The sequence below is a fragment of the Tachyglossus aculeatus genome, chromosome 5, assembly GCF_015852505.1.
Source record: "Tachyglossus aculeatus isolate mTacAcu1 chromosome 5, mTacAcu1.pri, whole genome shotgun sequence".
Classification (NCBI taxonomy): domain Eukaryota; kingdom Metazoa; phylum Chordata; class Mammalia; order Monotremata; family Tachyglossidae; genus Tachyglossus; species Tachyglossus aculeatus.
Window position 1 is genome coordinate 44,136,369 of NC_052070.1, and position 13,983 is coordinate 44,150,351.

At 41.7% G+C, this 13,983-nt stretch overlaps 1 protein-coding gene across 2 annotated transcripts in view; it reads right to left on the minus strand.

The window, feature by feature from the left end:
• ACOT7 (acyl-CoA thioesterase 7) overlaps positions 1 to 13,983 on the minus strand; it is a 159,825-nt gene that overhangs the window by 90,569 nt on the left and 55,273 nt on the right. The window contains exons 6-7 of one of the 2 annotated variants that reach the window (XM_038746444.1): positions 13,375 to 13,389; positions 7,746 to 7,832 (exon numbers count right to left, since the gene is read on the minus strand). In XM_038746444.1, the coding sequence (XP_038602372.1) occupies positions 7,746 to 7,832; positions 13,375 to 13,389 (102 nt within the window). The remainder of the gene's footprint in view (positions 1 to 7,745; positions 7,833 to 13,374; positions 13,390 to 13,983) is intronic. The other variant, XM_038746445.1, reaches the window with a different exon arrangement.

Sequence of the window (13,983 nt, forward strand, 5' to 3'; positions counted from 1 at the left end):
TTATTTTCCAGGGAAAAGAGTTCCAAAAGTCCCTGAACCAAAGGGTTCAGCAAGCTCCCTGTCATGCTCAACTCTCCCATGCCTTTGACACCTAGCTCATGCTAGACTGAGCTAAAAGATCTAGACTGTGAGCCCGCTTTGGGCAGGGATTATCTCTATTTGTTGCTGAATTGTACTTCCCAAGCGCTTAGTACAGTGCTCTGCACACAGTAAGTGTTCAATAAATATGATTGAATGAATGCTTGTTCCCCTAGCCTGAAACGCCCTTCCCTTCCAAATCAGCTGGGCCACAGCTCTCCCCATCTTTAAAGCCACTCTGAAATCCCATCTACTGCAGGAAGACTTCCTGATTAATTCACAGCATCCCAGTTGTGTCAGACCAACATCCATCTTTGGCTTTCATGTACTAACCTATCACCCTCAGCACCTGCATGCATGTGTATTTTTGCTTCTACATTTCTTTTATATCTACTGATACATTCCATTGCTTTTCAGCTGTTTCATCTTGAAGGGTTTTGCACTGCTTCCTGCTCATTCTTGTTCTTCCTCCAGTTTTCATGCTCTATAATCGTCTCTCTGTCCCATCAGATTGTAAATCTGAGGTCAGGGAACATGTGTCATGCTACTGTTGCACTCTCCCAAGTAGTTAGTATAGTGCCTAGCACTCAGTAAGCATTCCATTCACTATCTGGTTGATCGATCAATCAATCAATTGTATTTGTTGAGTGCTTACTGTGTGCAGAGGACTGTACTAAGCACTTGGGAGAGTACAATATAAGAGAATTGGGAAGGCATGTTCCCTGCCTACCAGGAATTCCCAGTTTAGGGGAAGCAGCCAATCGAGATACGAGCATGGAGGGTTCAGGACAGTAGCTTCTCCCTTCACTCTCCCCACTTCTCCTACTCTCTTTCACTCACTCCTCCTCCCTTCAGGGGTTTGAAATGCAAGTACTCAGGAAGAGCCAACAGAGCTCAGATGATGGGGCAAGAAACAGGCTAAATCCAAGCCACCGCTTTAAACTTATTTTTTTTAAGAGACATTTAAACAAGTCACTGAGGCTGGACTGAGTGCAACACTTTGTGGTGAACCTCAGTCTAAGGAAAGCAGGAGTTGAGGTACCCTGGCAGGCAGCTCAATGAGAAGGAACTTAGGGAAAACATGAACCCTAACCACACTACTGCTGGGGACAAAGCTGCTGTTGCCATTTAAATTCATACCTAGATGGCAGGCTTTAAGATGACCCTTTCCTCAGAGTGATCTGTCTTTCATGGTGTAATTACAGCAAAATGACTGCTGGATAATGAAGGGTAACTATAGTTACCATTTTCTTTCCCACTTCCCCCCTCCCTTTTTGATTAGCACCACAAAAGGCACTGGAGCTGTCTACTGGGAGCATCTTGAGTTATTACAACTGGGAAACCCAAACTGAGAAGAAAACATCCTTTCTGGGATACTCAAGACAACAGAATGCTTTGTCGCCATTTGGGAGCTTCTTGCATCCCAGATGTTTCCCCTGAAACTGAGGTGTGGATTTAAAGCCATCTGAGGGTTCTAAAGTGAACTGCCCATATCAAATAAATAATCCTCTGTGGCTGGCACCTAGGCCTTGCCGTTGCTCTTACTAGAAGCTTCATTCTTTATCTCTTTGGCCCAGAGACAGGATTTTCAATTTTCAAGTTTTAACTGAGCACAATTAACTTAGCCTGATTTCCAAGATTTTCAAGGACATAAGGCAAGGGTGTCTCAGCAAAAAAACCAGGATCTTAGATTTTTCAATAAAACAGTTAAAAGTTAATTTCACCAAAAAGAAATGAAATGCCAGATTGTATTTTAAATATAGCTATAAAGGCAAAAAAGGTAAAACAAAATAATAAAGTTTGTGAAGTATGCAAAGTTATATCTTATATTGACAGAATAAAAACCTGATCCCACACTATTTTTATATTCAAATGCTTCACTGTAATAGTAAGGCTTTACCATGTGCAGATAATCTAAAATTATATGAAAATACAAAACTTAATTAAAATAAGAAATTCAACTTCTGAAATGTTTTTTATGCCCCCAGGGAGGTTTCTAAAAGTAATAGTATTTATTAAGCCCTTACTATGTGCAAAGCACTGTTCTAAGTGCTGGGAAAGAATATATTAGGTGGGAATTAGCCACTGGCCTCGACCCTTAAATTAAAAACTGCAGATCACAGACTGCGGGCTCTTTGTAGGCAGGTAAGATGCCTATCAAATATTTTGCACTGTACTCTCCCAGGCATTTAGTACAGTCCTCTGCACACAGTAAGTGCTCAATAAAAGTGATTAAGAAGATGAAGGGGAAGAGGAGATTGGAGGCAGACACATAAGAAGTGATGAAATAATGAAACACTAAAATAATATAAAAAACAAGGACAAATAAACAAAATTAAAACTAAAATGAGTAGGGTGCTGTGGGTAGAGGCGGTGAATTTCAGGCTACTCATAGCTTAAAGACCATGGCACAGCCTCAGCGACCACTACATTCGTCACCAGTCTTCCTTGTGTGGAGGCCTTGCGCTATGAATGCTGTCCTTTTTTCTGTAGAAAAGGTGGAAGGCAGGATGGGATGGAGTCTCCTCAATGGTGCGGAGGAAAACCGGTGCAGATTTCTGGGGAGGTAGTGTGGCAGGTCGGTTGAAGGGATGCTGAGGGCTCTCAACTGCCCCTTAATCCCCTGAAGGTCAGGGTGCATAGAGCACGGGGCCCTAGATGGCCCTGGAAAAGGGGGAGGTGGCAGTTATAGTTGCTTCATTACCCCACAGTGGAGGGTAATTGTAGTAGTAATAGCATATATTGAGTATACCACCTATTGCTAAACTGACAAGTATTTAGCAATAATATCTATTGAGCACCCACTGGGGAAACTGCACTATATTACATACAAATCACAAACAATTATTCTTCTTATTATTACTACATTCCTTGCCCACAAGGGGCTTACATTCTAATAAAGGAGCCAGATCAAAAAAGTATTTACCAAGTAATCAAAATAAATAATTGAATAAAAATATATGCTTAAGTACTAGGATGGGGTACAAATAAATGCACAAATGCTAGAGATTGCTGATGGGCTTATGACTTGGGGTTTGGGAATTAACTGGGAAAGGCATTAGAGAAGGTGAGCTTTCCAGAGGGTTTTGGTCTGTTGGATTTGGGGTGAGGAGGAGTAGATAGGAGAGTCAAAACAAGGCATAGTTAGGTTAGATTGGAAGAAAAGAGAGTGGTACAGAAGGAAGACGGTGAGGAGACCAGATATGTAATGGGAGGTGAATGGGTGGAGAGTCTTCATGCCAATCCTCATGAGCTTTTGCTTAATAAGAAGGGTCTTGGGGAGCCAGGGGAGGGTTTTGAGGAGTGAAGATATGAGTGCCAAGTGATACTCCTCAGAAGTTGATCTGTATAGACTGGAGAAGGGTGAGGCTGGAGGCAGGGAGAACAGCGAGGGGGCTGATACAATAGTCCAGATGTAATAGGACCAAAGCTTGCAGTAACAACAGTAATAATAGTTATAAAAGTAATAGTGGTATTTGTTGGGAAGTAGCATGACATAGTGGATAGAGCATGGGCCTGAGAGTCAGGTCACGAGTTCTAATCCCAGCTCCACCACTTGTTAGCTATGTGACCTTGGGCAAGTCACTTCACTTCTCAGGGCCTCATTTCCCTCATCTGTAAAATGGGGATTGAGTGGGTGAGCCTCATGTGGGACAGGGACTGTATCCAACCTGATTAGCTTACATCCACCCCAGCGCTTAGTACAGTGCCTGGCACATATTAAGTGCTTAACAAATGCCATAATAATAATTATTTTTATTATTATTAAATTCTTACTCTATGCCAAGCAACTGAATGCTGGGGTAGATACAAGGTAATCAGGTTGGACACAGTCCTTGTCCCATGGGGGTTGGTGGGGGGGGTCGCAGACTAGGAAGAAGGGCGAACAGGTATTGAATTCCCATTTTGCAGATGAGGAAACTGAGGCATAGAGAAGTTAAATGACCCACCCAAGGTCCCACAGCAAGCACGTGGCAAAACTAGAATTAGAGTGCAAATCCTCTGACTCCAAGGCCTGTGCTCTACTATGCCATGTTACTTCCCACTTTGTATCAAAGCAGTAGCTATTTGGGTGTAGAGGAAGAGATGTTGTGTAGGAGGAACCAAGGGGATTAGAGAAATCCTGGGCTGGGGCACACTACCTAAAATTAACTATTTCCAGAATGTTGATCACCCTCTAAAGCAGGCACATTAACCAGGAAGCTATATTAGCCAGAAACAATTCACAGGGAAAGGAAAACTGATTTTGTTGCCCTAAAATCCAGGTATTTCCAAGACCAAAACAATGGGGTCTATATGATTAACTCCAGACTCACTGAAAACAAATGAAAGATCTCATATGAACTCTTGAAAGCTGAATTTCTAAAAAAGACTATTTTACAGCTTTCATCATCCTCTGTGTCTACAGAAAATCTGAACACATTATCATAAACAGAATCACCTACAGATTCTCAGTGTACCTCGATCTCGTCTATCTCGACACCAACCTCTCACCCACGTCCTGCCTCTAGCCTGGAACGCCCTCGCTCCTCACATCTGACAGACAATTACTCTCCCCCACTTCAAAGCCCTATTGATAGCACATCTCCACTAAGAGGTCTTCCCTGCCTAAGTCCTCCTTTCCTCTTCTCCCACTTTGTTCTGCATCACCCTGACTTACTCCCTTCATTCATCCCCTTCCTAGCCCGAGAGCACTTATGCACATATCCATAACATTTTTTATATTAATGTCTGTCTCCCCCGCTAGACTGTAAGCTCACTTGGGGCAGGGAATGTGTCTGTTTATTGTTGTATCATACTTGCCCAAGCGCTTAGTACAGTGCTCTTCACATAGTAAGTACTCAGTAAATATGACTAAGGGCAACATTTAGTTCTGAATCTGTTTCCTTGGACAAAGATAAGAACAGCTTCTAATGGTCCACGGATCATTTCGCTTTCAACATTACAAGGAGGAAAGGGGACAAGTGTTCCAAGACCGCGCCTATCCAAAACTGTAAGGCAAGACAAAAAGTCTCTCTCAATACCATCATCAATGTCTCTGGAGAGTTTCCCCAAACCAGTAGCCAAAAGAGCCTGGTAATTCATGCCAAAGGATGGCTCAATCTAGATCTTTCCCTCCTCCCACTGAAATGTACTTGATTTCCTCTAGGTACTGAGTAAATGAGCTATAACCCTGAAGTGGTTCTGCTCATTAGAGCTATTTGACTTAATCTGTGGGCTCAAAGAGGAGAACTCAGGCTTTTCTCAATATGTCTACTGACGCTTTCATTCCCACTACCAAGACAGGGCTAAACAACTTTTCAGTATCAAGGATTGACAGTCTGTTATCCAGGATCATGATCCTAAAATCCACAGAAATAGTTTGTAAAAAGCACATGCTGCATTCAGCACAGAATTTCTTGAATAAAGGCTAAATTAAGATCTATTTCAGTTCATCTTTTCTCCTGCAAATGGAATCTACTGAATTACTGCTTAGTGAAAAATTCTGATGCAAATTACTTCTGATACGGTACTTGTCGACAGCTCTTTATGGGAAAAAACTAGAAGATTACAGTTCTCAATTATTCTCAAAATGGTATTCATTTCATTCATTCACTCCTGGTGAGTCCCTGAGTACTATAGTAGATGGTGGTGTTTGCTAAAATTATTTGGCACATTTTCAAAAATTGTATGCACAAAACACCCCCTAAAATAGAGGTAAATTATGTATTGAAAAGCTGTTGTAAACATTTCTTAAATATGGGTAAAAAATTATGCCTATGTCAACTGACAGGGAGCTTAGATTTTGTAAATGTACAACTTAATGATACGGCACTTCTTTGGAAAATTTTATACAATTCTGCATTTAACTGAAGGAGTAAGAGGCCTCTTCCATCTTGAACATCACTGATGCATGTGCAAGCATTCCTTGGAGGACAGCAATAAGTACATACCTTTTCAACAAAAAGACAGGAATTGAAATGCTGTAACAAAGACCTTCTGCCAGAATATGTCTCCTATTTCTTACAAATACTTGGAAGTATCTGAATAAAAATTTCAGTTGAAACAAAACAATCATAAGGGGGAAAGCAAGTTGAAAAACATGAGGTGAAAGCCAATTCTGTTGTATGCACTCTTCCAAGCGCTTAATACAGTGCTCTGCACATAGTAAGCACTCAATAAATACTATTAATTGGTTCCAAAAGACTAAGAACAGAGTTTGGTAAATTCATGTTTAATTCCATGCCATATCATCAGAAATATAGACATATTTCTTCACAGTTTAAGAAGGATTTTCAACCTTCACACCAGCTCTAGGCAGACTAATTATCCCCCATTTTAGAAGTGGGCCAAAAGAGGCCAAGAGGGAGGGGGAAGGGCCTGCCCCCAATCACACTCCAAAAGAGGAAAAGCCAAGAACTCGAGACTGTGTCTGCTAGATGCTCCACTCTAACCCCTAGACAGCCTTCCCTCTTTAGCGAATACGTTCTTATGACTCCCTGGATGATTTTTTTCCCCCAAGGCCTAATGAGATTTTGGCTTTTAAAAAAAACCTCTCTGAATCACAAACAGGCTAGTCAAGAGGGAATCTTCCTTTGCAAAATTGATTTTTGCCACTTGACTGCCCCAGTTTCTGGCACCCAGATTTACAACATGCTTAGCTTATTTTAAAGTAAGAATGTGGTATCTGGCTCTAGGAATCTCTTCTCCTAACACGATAAAACACACACCAAAAAAAGACGACAATCCTTCCTTCAAGCAACCAAGTGGTGGGCTCCAACAACTGCAATTCTCTCATCTTCCCTAGCTCTGCAGCAGAGGAGCCAGTGCTTCAATCACATTTCAAATATAGTTCCACTTCTGAAAATAGTTCAAACAGTCCTCTGGCTACTACCGAGTCCTTTGGACAACTGCAGAGTTAGAGAGCCAGACTGTACTTTCAAATTAGGTGATGAAACATTAGGGGGAGTGTACATGATTTCTAAAACAAGTCATTTTATAAGCAGAACTGATTGAATTGCAGTCTGCTTTCTAGAACTAAGGAAGTCAACCCTAAAATGATACTAAAGATTATAAATTTTTCTTTTGGAGTGAACTGTAGGACATTACCAATACCTGCTGGGTCAAATTTTAAAACCGCTCTTGCACTACCTGAGCCAATTTGTTTGATTTCTTATGACTCTGAGGCTTAGAATGAGTTAAGTAAATTTACAGCAGTAGGTATTTTGATAAAGGGGCAATTTTCAAGTTTGAGGCCTCATACCCCCTGCTCAGCAAATCTAGGGAGAGCTGGACTTTGGATATATTTCAATTTGCTTGTCCGCTTGTAACTTCTCATGTTTTTTTTTTTAAAATGTAACTCTGGAAATAACTGTTATAATGTAAGAGCTCCACCAATGTATTAGGTGAGTTCTATGCAAAACCTAAAGTTAAGACCCTCATCAATGGATTTCCATTGTAAGGTGACCAATGAGTAATGAGTAAATTCAATTAATTTCATTTAAGCCTTTATCTTGGTGTAACAGCAGCATTTCGGTAATGTATTATTGAGCCTCAAAGTTTAAATTTATGCTTTATGAAACAGTAAAGCTGAAATTGGGTCACCCTGATGTACAGCTTCTTGAGGGATATTATTGAACAGGATCCAAACGTAAGAACGGAATAACCAAAAGAAGCCACTGCCATACCTCCATGCACAAAGCCATGTAGAGTACAATCGGATGGTCCCACCAGATGGATCAAGCTGGACTGGCTGTAGCTGACAGTGTATGGTTCTAAAATTGAAACAGAGAGAGAGAGAGAGAGAGAGAGAGAGAGTAAAAAAAAATTAGGTGATGGTAAACCTGCCTGATTAATGTAGTCCCATGACTAACATATAGCTTTTCAACCTTTCTGTTTGAATCACTCAAGTGGTATTTGGTCCCCCATCCTGCTGCATCACTGAAAGCCCCTTCTCGAGGAAGTGAAAAAGATTTGGAATGGAAAACACAGCAAGGATGGGCAAATCCCAGTTCAGAAACTGAATCTGGGCCACCAATAGACTCATTCTGGCTGCTTGGGCAAATACAAGATTCTAACAGGTTGTTGCGGCATCTGCAGGGGGTAAGAGGGCAGCTACTGGCTCAAAGCCAGGTAGGGCTCATGGTGGGAAAAAATCAGCTACTTCCACTTAAACACCCCTTCTTGTACCCATTCTTGCATAACTGGTTACCTAGAGCTTTGAAAACTCCTTAAAGGGCTCTCCAGCCCAAATAATTGTTACCACTGACTTAGGACACAGTAAACAAGTAGTAAACATCCCCTTTTCATGAAAGAGACCCTAAATGTAGTAGTAGAGTGAGCAAATAGATTATCCTTATCCTCCTTTGCTACGGCAAACATGACAGAGGTTTACCCAAAGTGCTTGAACATGCGTGTGTGCGCGCACCCGTGCGCATGCACACACACACACACACACACACACACTCTCTCTCTCTCTCTCTCTCTCTCTCTGTGTGAGAGTTAATTATACTAAAAAGAGCAGGATGGATGAAGTCTCCCATCGAGACTTCAGATCTAAGAGCCTGCATGGAGGAACTGATTATAGTGATAATGGCTTGAACAATGCCACTTGCCAGTCGTATTCCTGCTGGGGAATAATAATAATAATAATAATTGTGGTACTTCTTAAGTGCTTACTATATGCCAGGAACTGTACTAAGCACTGGGGTAGATACAAGCAAATCAGGTTGGACACAGCCCCTGCCCCAAGTGGGGCTCACAGACTCAATCCCTATTTTTCAGATGAGGTAACTGAGGCACAGAGAAGCAAAGTGACTTGCCTAGGGTCACACAGCAGACAAGTGGTAGAACCGGGGTTAGAACCCATAACCTTCTGGACTCCCAGGCCTGTGCTCTATCCACTACATCATGTGAATGGACTGCAACAACAAGTGAATGGGTAGACAAAGGTGCAGGGCATTGCTAAATACATGCTAAGGTTTTTTACACAGAGGACTCATTTAGGGCCTAAGTGACCACAGCATAGTGCTGATGCTGTACCAACCCACCATAACAAAACAGGAGATTGCCTGGCTTTGAGGTCTTCACCACCCACAGTAGCCAGTTATTTTACAGAATGTTTGCTGAGCCTGCCAACCTTGTGGAATGTGCTCTGTGGCCCTTTACTTAGAAACCTTCAACACTGATCGCATAAACACAGAAGGGAGACCTGGGACTAGACACCAGGTCTCTTGATTCCCAGAATGGTGTTCTTTCCATTGGACTAAACAAAAGAACAGAAAACTAATACTCTGAAGATGCCGAGTCAAAGTCGACTTGTAATGAATGGATCATTGAAGATCACAGACCACAGTTGTCTAAAAAATGCATTTCTATAACTCTTTTTGACTTTGTGATAGTCTCCTGCAGGGGAATTATAAGAAAATCAAACTTGGTGCATCGGTCTCCTCACTAAATTCTCTGCCTCTAATCTCTCCCTCTACCAGTCCCTACTCCATTCTGCTACTCAGATTCCTTTTCAAAAATATGCTTTGGTGCACATTTCCCCACTTATCATAAACCATTAATTGTTGCCCACTCCGCTGTGTATCAAACAGAAACAAACTCCTGACCATCAGCTTTAAGTTATTCGATCAGCTCTCTCCCTCCTACCTCTCCACTCTCTTCTCCCACTACATCCCTGTTTGTAAGCTTTATCCCTCTCAAGCTATCTGCATACTGTACCTTATTCTTTTCTCTCCCACCACTGACCTCTTCCTCACACCCTCCCCCCGCCCCCCCCCCCCCGACAAACTCCCTCTTCATTTATCACTTCTCTCCCCATCTTCAAAGCCCTGCTGAAATCACATCTCCTTGGGAGGCCTTCCTAATTAATTTCTAGTCTCCCACTCAAACACACTCCAACTTCAGCACCTCCATGTCACCTAAAGACCGTCATGCTACCTAAGTAGTTGAACACTCAAACACATTTATATACATTAACAGCACTTATGGGAATAACTTAATATTCTATTACTTCCAATCTGTAATTAATTTTAGTGTCTGTCTCCCTGTTAGATTGTAATTCCTTGGGGGCAGGGATCATGCCTATTAATTCTAGTGTGTGCTTCCAAGCACTCGGTACAGTGCTTGTACCTGAGGTGCCCAATGAATACTTTGGATTAACTGATTCATCAGACAGCGGCTTCCTGTCTGACCTAATGTAAATCAGATGATGCTACTTAGCATTCTGCAGGAAATGCAGCAGTAATCAAATTTGACTGATTCAGCTCTTCAGAAATCATCCATTGGTAATTTTTACAATGAAACTCTCAACCTTGGTCTTCCTGATTGGGCAGGCGAACAAATGGTATCTACAGTGTACACAGCAGGCCTGCCTCTTCTTCCAGGTCTTTTTTGCCTCTTAAAAGTTGCTTCTGTGTATTCAGCCTTCTGCAGTGTAAATCCCTTCCAGAAGCTAAAGTTCTTGCCCCCAAATTTTGCTAATGACAATAACAACAATAATGATAATAGTAATTACTATTATTGTATTTGTTAAGCAGTTACTTTGTGCCAGGCACTATACTAAGCACTGGAGTAGGTGCAAGGTAATTGGGTTGGACATGGTCCCTGTCCCACATTGGACTCCCAGTCCTAATCCTCATTTTACAGATGAGGTAATTGAGTCACAGAGAAGTGAAGTGACTTGCCCAAGGTCACACAGCAGACAAGTGGAGAAGTGGTATTAGAACCCAGGTCATTCTGCCTCCTAGGCCTGTGCTCTATCCACTCATCAAAAAACTCCAGTGGTTTCCCATCCACCTCCACAACAAAAAAAACTCCTCACCATTGGTTTTAAAGCACTCAATCACATTGCCTCCTCCTATAATAATAAAAATAATAGCATTTATAAAGTGCTTACTATGTGCAAAGCACTGTTCTAAGTGCTGGGGAGATTACAAGGTGATCAGGTTGTCCCATGGGGGGCTCACAGTCTTAATCCCCATTTTACAGATGAGACCCAGAGAAGTGAAGTGACTTGCCCAAAGTCACACAGCTGACAGTTGGCAGAGCCGGGATTTGAACCCATGACCTCTGACTCCAAAGCCTGTGCTCTTTCCACTGAGCCACGCTGCTTCTCCTATACAATCCAGCCCACACACTTCGCTCCTCTAATTCTAACCTTCTCACTTTGCCTCAATCTCATCTCTCTTGCTGCCGACCCTTCACCCATGTCCTGTCTCTGGCCTGGAACACCCTCCCTCCTCAAATCCGACAATTATTCTCCCCCACTTCAAAGCCTTATTGAAGGCTCATCTCCTCCAAGAGGCCTTCCTTATGGCCCCCTTTCCTCTTCTCCCACTCCGTTCTGCATCACCCTGACCTGCTCCCTTTTGTTCTTTCCCTGTAATTTATTTAATGTCTGTGTCCTGGCCTATAGACTGTAAGCTCGTTGTGGGCAGAGAATGTGTCTGTTTATTGTTGTATTGTACTCTCCCAAGCACTTAGTACAGTGCTCTGCACACAGTAAGCACTCAAATACAACTGAATGAGTGATTGTTAAACTCCAAATCCAGAACTGTTGATGAGAGAGGAGACACTTGGGCCTCGAAGTCAGACTTCAATTCCCTTTTTAGGTTTCCTGAATATTGGAGTATTTTAAATAGATTCAGTCTAATCTCTCAGAGACCAGAAAATTGGCTCTGGGTTTCCCAAACTGCTCCAAAAGCCTGAAAGTTTTAATACTGGGACTGTATTTTTCCAACCAAAGAGTGAAGTTTAAATGTTGAAATGTCTATCTCTTTTTGCTTGGGTCTAGTTCTGGGCTGGTGGCTTGAAAAGATGAAAAATACCTTTACTTGTCTGTCACTGATGATCCTGGAACTCTAATATATTGTTCCAGCTGACCTCAGCTGCATTCAATTTACCTCAGTTTGAGTAGATTCATTGCCTTGCCACGTCATTTGAATTTCAAAGGCAGGTCTTGCTCATTACGGTTTTCCTTACTCATGCCTGCTCAGGGGGTAAGTTTTGTGGGGGATGTTCTGGGAGTAAATCCTATGTATTCTTTCGGAATGTGCAGCACAGTACAAAACCCCACCAGACCAATAAACTAGGACTATGGAAAAATCAGAGAGAAAAGGGGACTCACCACAAACTACATGCATGCCAAACCTGGCCTGTTTTTTGCCTTTTTAGGCCAGTGACCATAATAGGACATAGCTCTCTAGTCCTCCAAGCTGTTAACTCATCACACCAATAATCAATGGAAAAGGTCCACTTGAAAGAGCACTTTTCTCCCAGATGTGCAATAGCCTTTCCAACCCATGAGCAAGAAAACTTCCTTAAAAGTCAACTAAACAGGAAAATACTTAGGGAACAAACTGCAGGCAGCACTGAAAACTGCTGAGGATGCCAAGAAAAGGAAAAATATATTTGAGGGATGTTCCTGGATGGTTATACAATTGAAAGATTTCAGGGTATGTGTGTGTGTGCTTCTTGGCCTTGGAAGAAAAGAATGACTGACAGTTCAAGGATACTTCTGAGGCTTCAAGGTCCATTGCTAATCCCAAGGCAGAACTGGAAAGGAGGCTATATATCAATACAGTGAGAAACTTGGTTTGGCAGAAGTTTATTCTTCTCTCCTAGAGAAGAAAACTGCTTCTAGAGGAGTAATGTAGCCTCATGAAAGGAGCACAGGCTTGGGAGTCAGAGGACATGGGTTCTAATCCTGGCTCCACCACTTGTCTGCTGTGTGACCTTGGGCAAGTCACTTAACTTCTCTGTGCCTCAGTTAACTCATCTGTAAAATGAGGATTTGATACTTGTTCTCCTTCCTTACATTATGAGCACTGTGTGGGGCAGGGACTGTGTATGACATGATTATCTTGTATCTCTCCCAGCCCTTAGAACAGTGCTCCACACATAGTAAGCACTTAGTATTAATAGTAGTATTATTACTACTGCCTGATTTCTATATTTCAGTCTCTCATCAGCTTCCCATTACTTCCCTTGGAAGTGGAGGAATGTTCTGGTGGATGAGATAATCAAATTTAATTGAAAATTCCACTTTCCCCAAGTACTAAGAAGTACAGTTTGAATGAGCACACAATGCATGCTATATCTTTCCATCAAGTGTTTAGGAACACCAGGCTTCTACTGAACCAAGCGGAACAAACAACATTATTACTGTCAAGTAAATGCCCTGGACCTTTACTAAAGGAAACATTACAAATTCCCTCCTCCACAAACATATGTCACAGAAACACCACATCCACACCACACAACTACACATCCCCACACTACAACATCTATTATCTGAAAGATTAATCTTACCTTTAGTCTGCCTATCTGTGAAGCGGGCGGGTAAAGAATAAAAAGGGCATTTAAACCAATGTGCTCTAAACAGCTTTCATTTCCTTCTTATTAAAAGACTCTCTAAGAGTACATATTTTACCTCAGAAATTTACTCTTGAAAACTGAAATTCTGGCCTATTTCCAATTTCCGCTTTTGTCATCTAAGAACGATGCACCTTGAAATTAACTTTTTATAAACCTATTTTATTTCTAAAATTGATTTCTTGAAAAAACAACCTGGATTGATAATTTTGAATAGTAAAATGTTATGCCAAAATTGGGTTATTCAAAATTGTGCCTAATTTAAAGAAACTGCTCTTCCCGTCTGCCTGGGTGTCTTATTTTTCTTTAATAAGAGTGTTGGATAATTCACACCCTATTAATTCAAAATCCATTTTCCCCAATCCCTTGTGTTTTCAATGAACAAGGTTTTCCTGTACACAAAAGGACCATCATTTTCATGGGGAAAAAAAGCCATAACCGAACAAAAGTAATGACTGTTTCCCCCACTCATGGTGGAAAAGCAAAGTTTCTACTTCCAAATTAAATCCAAATTGCTTCAAAATTAGAAGCAGCATGGCATAGTGG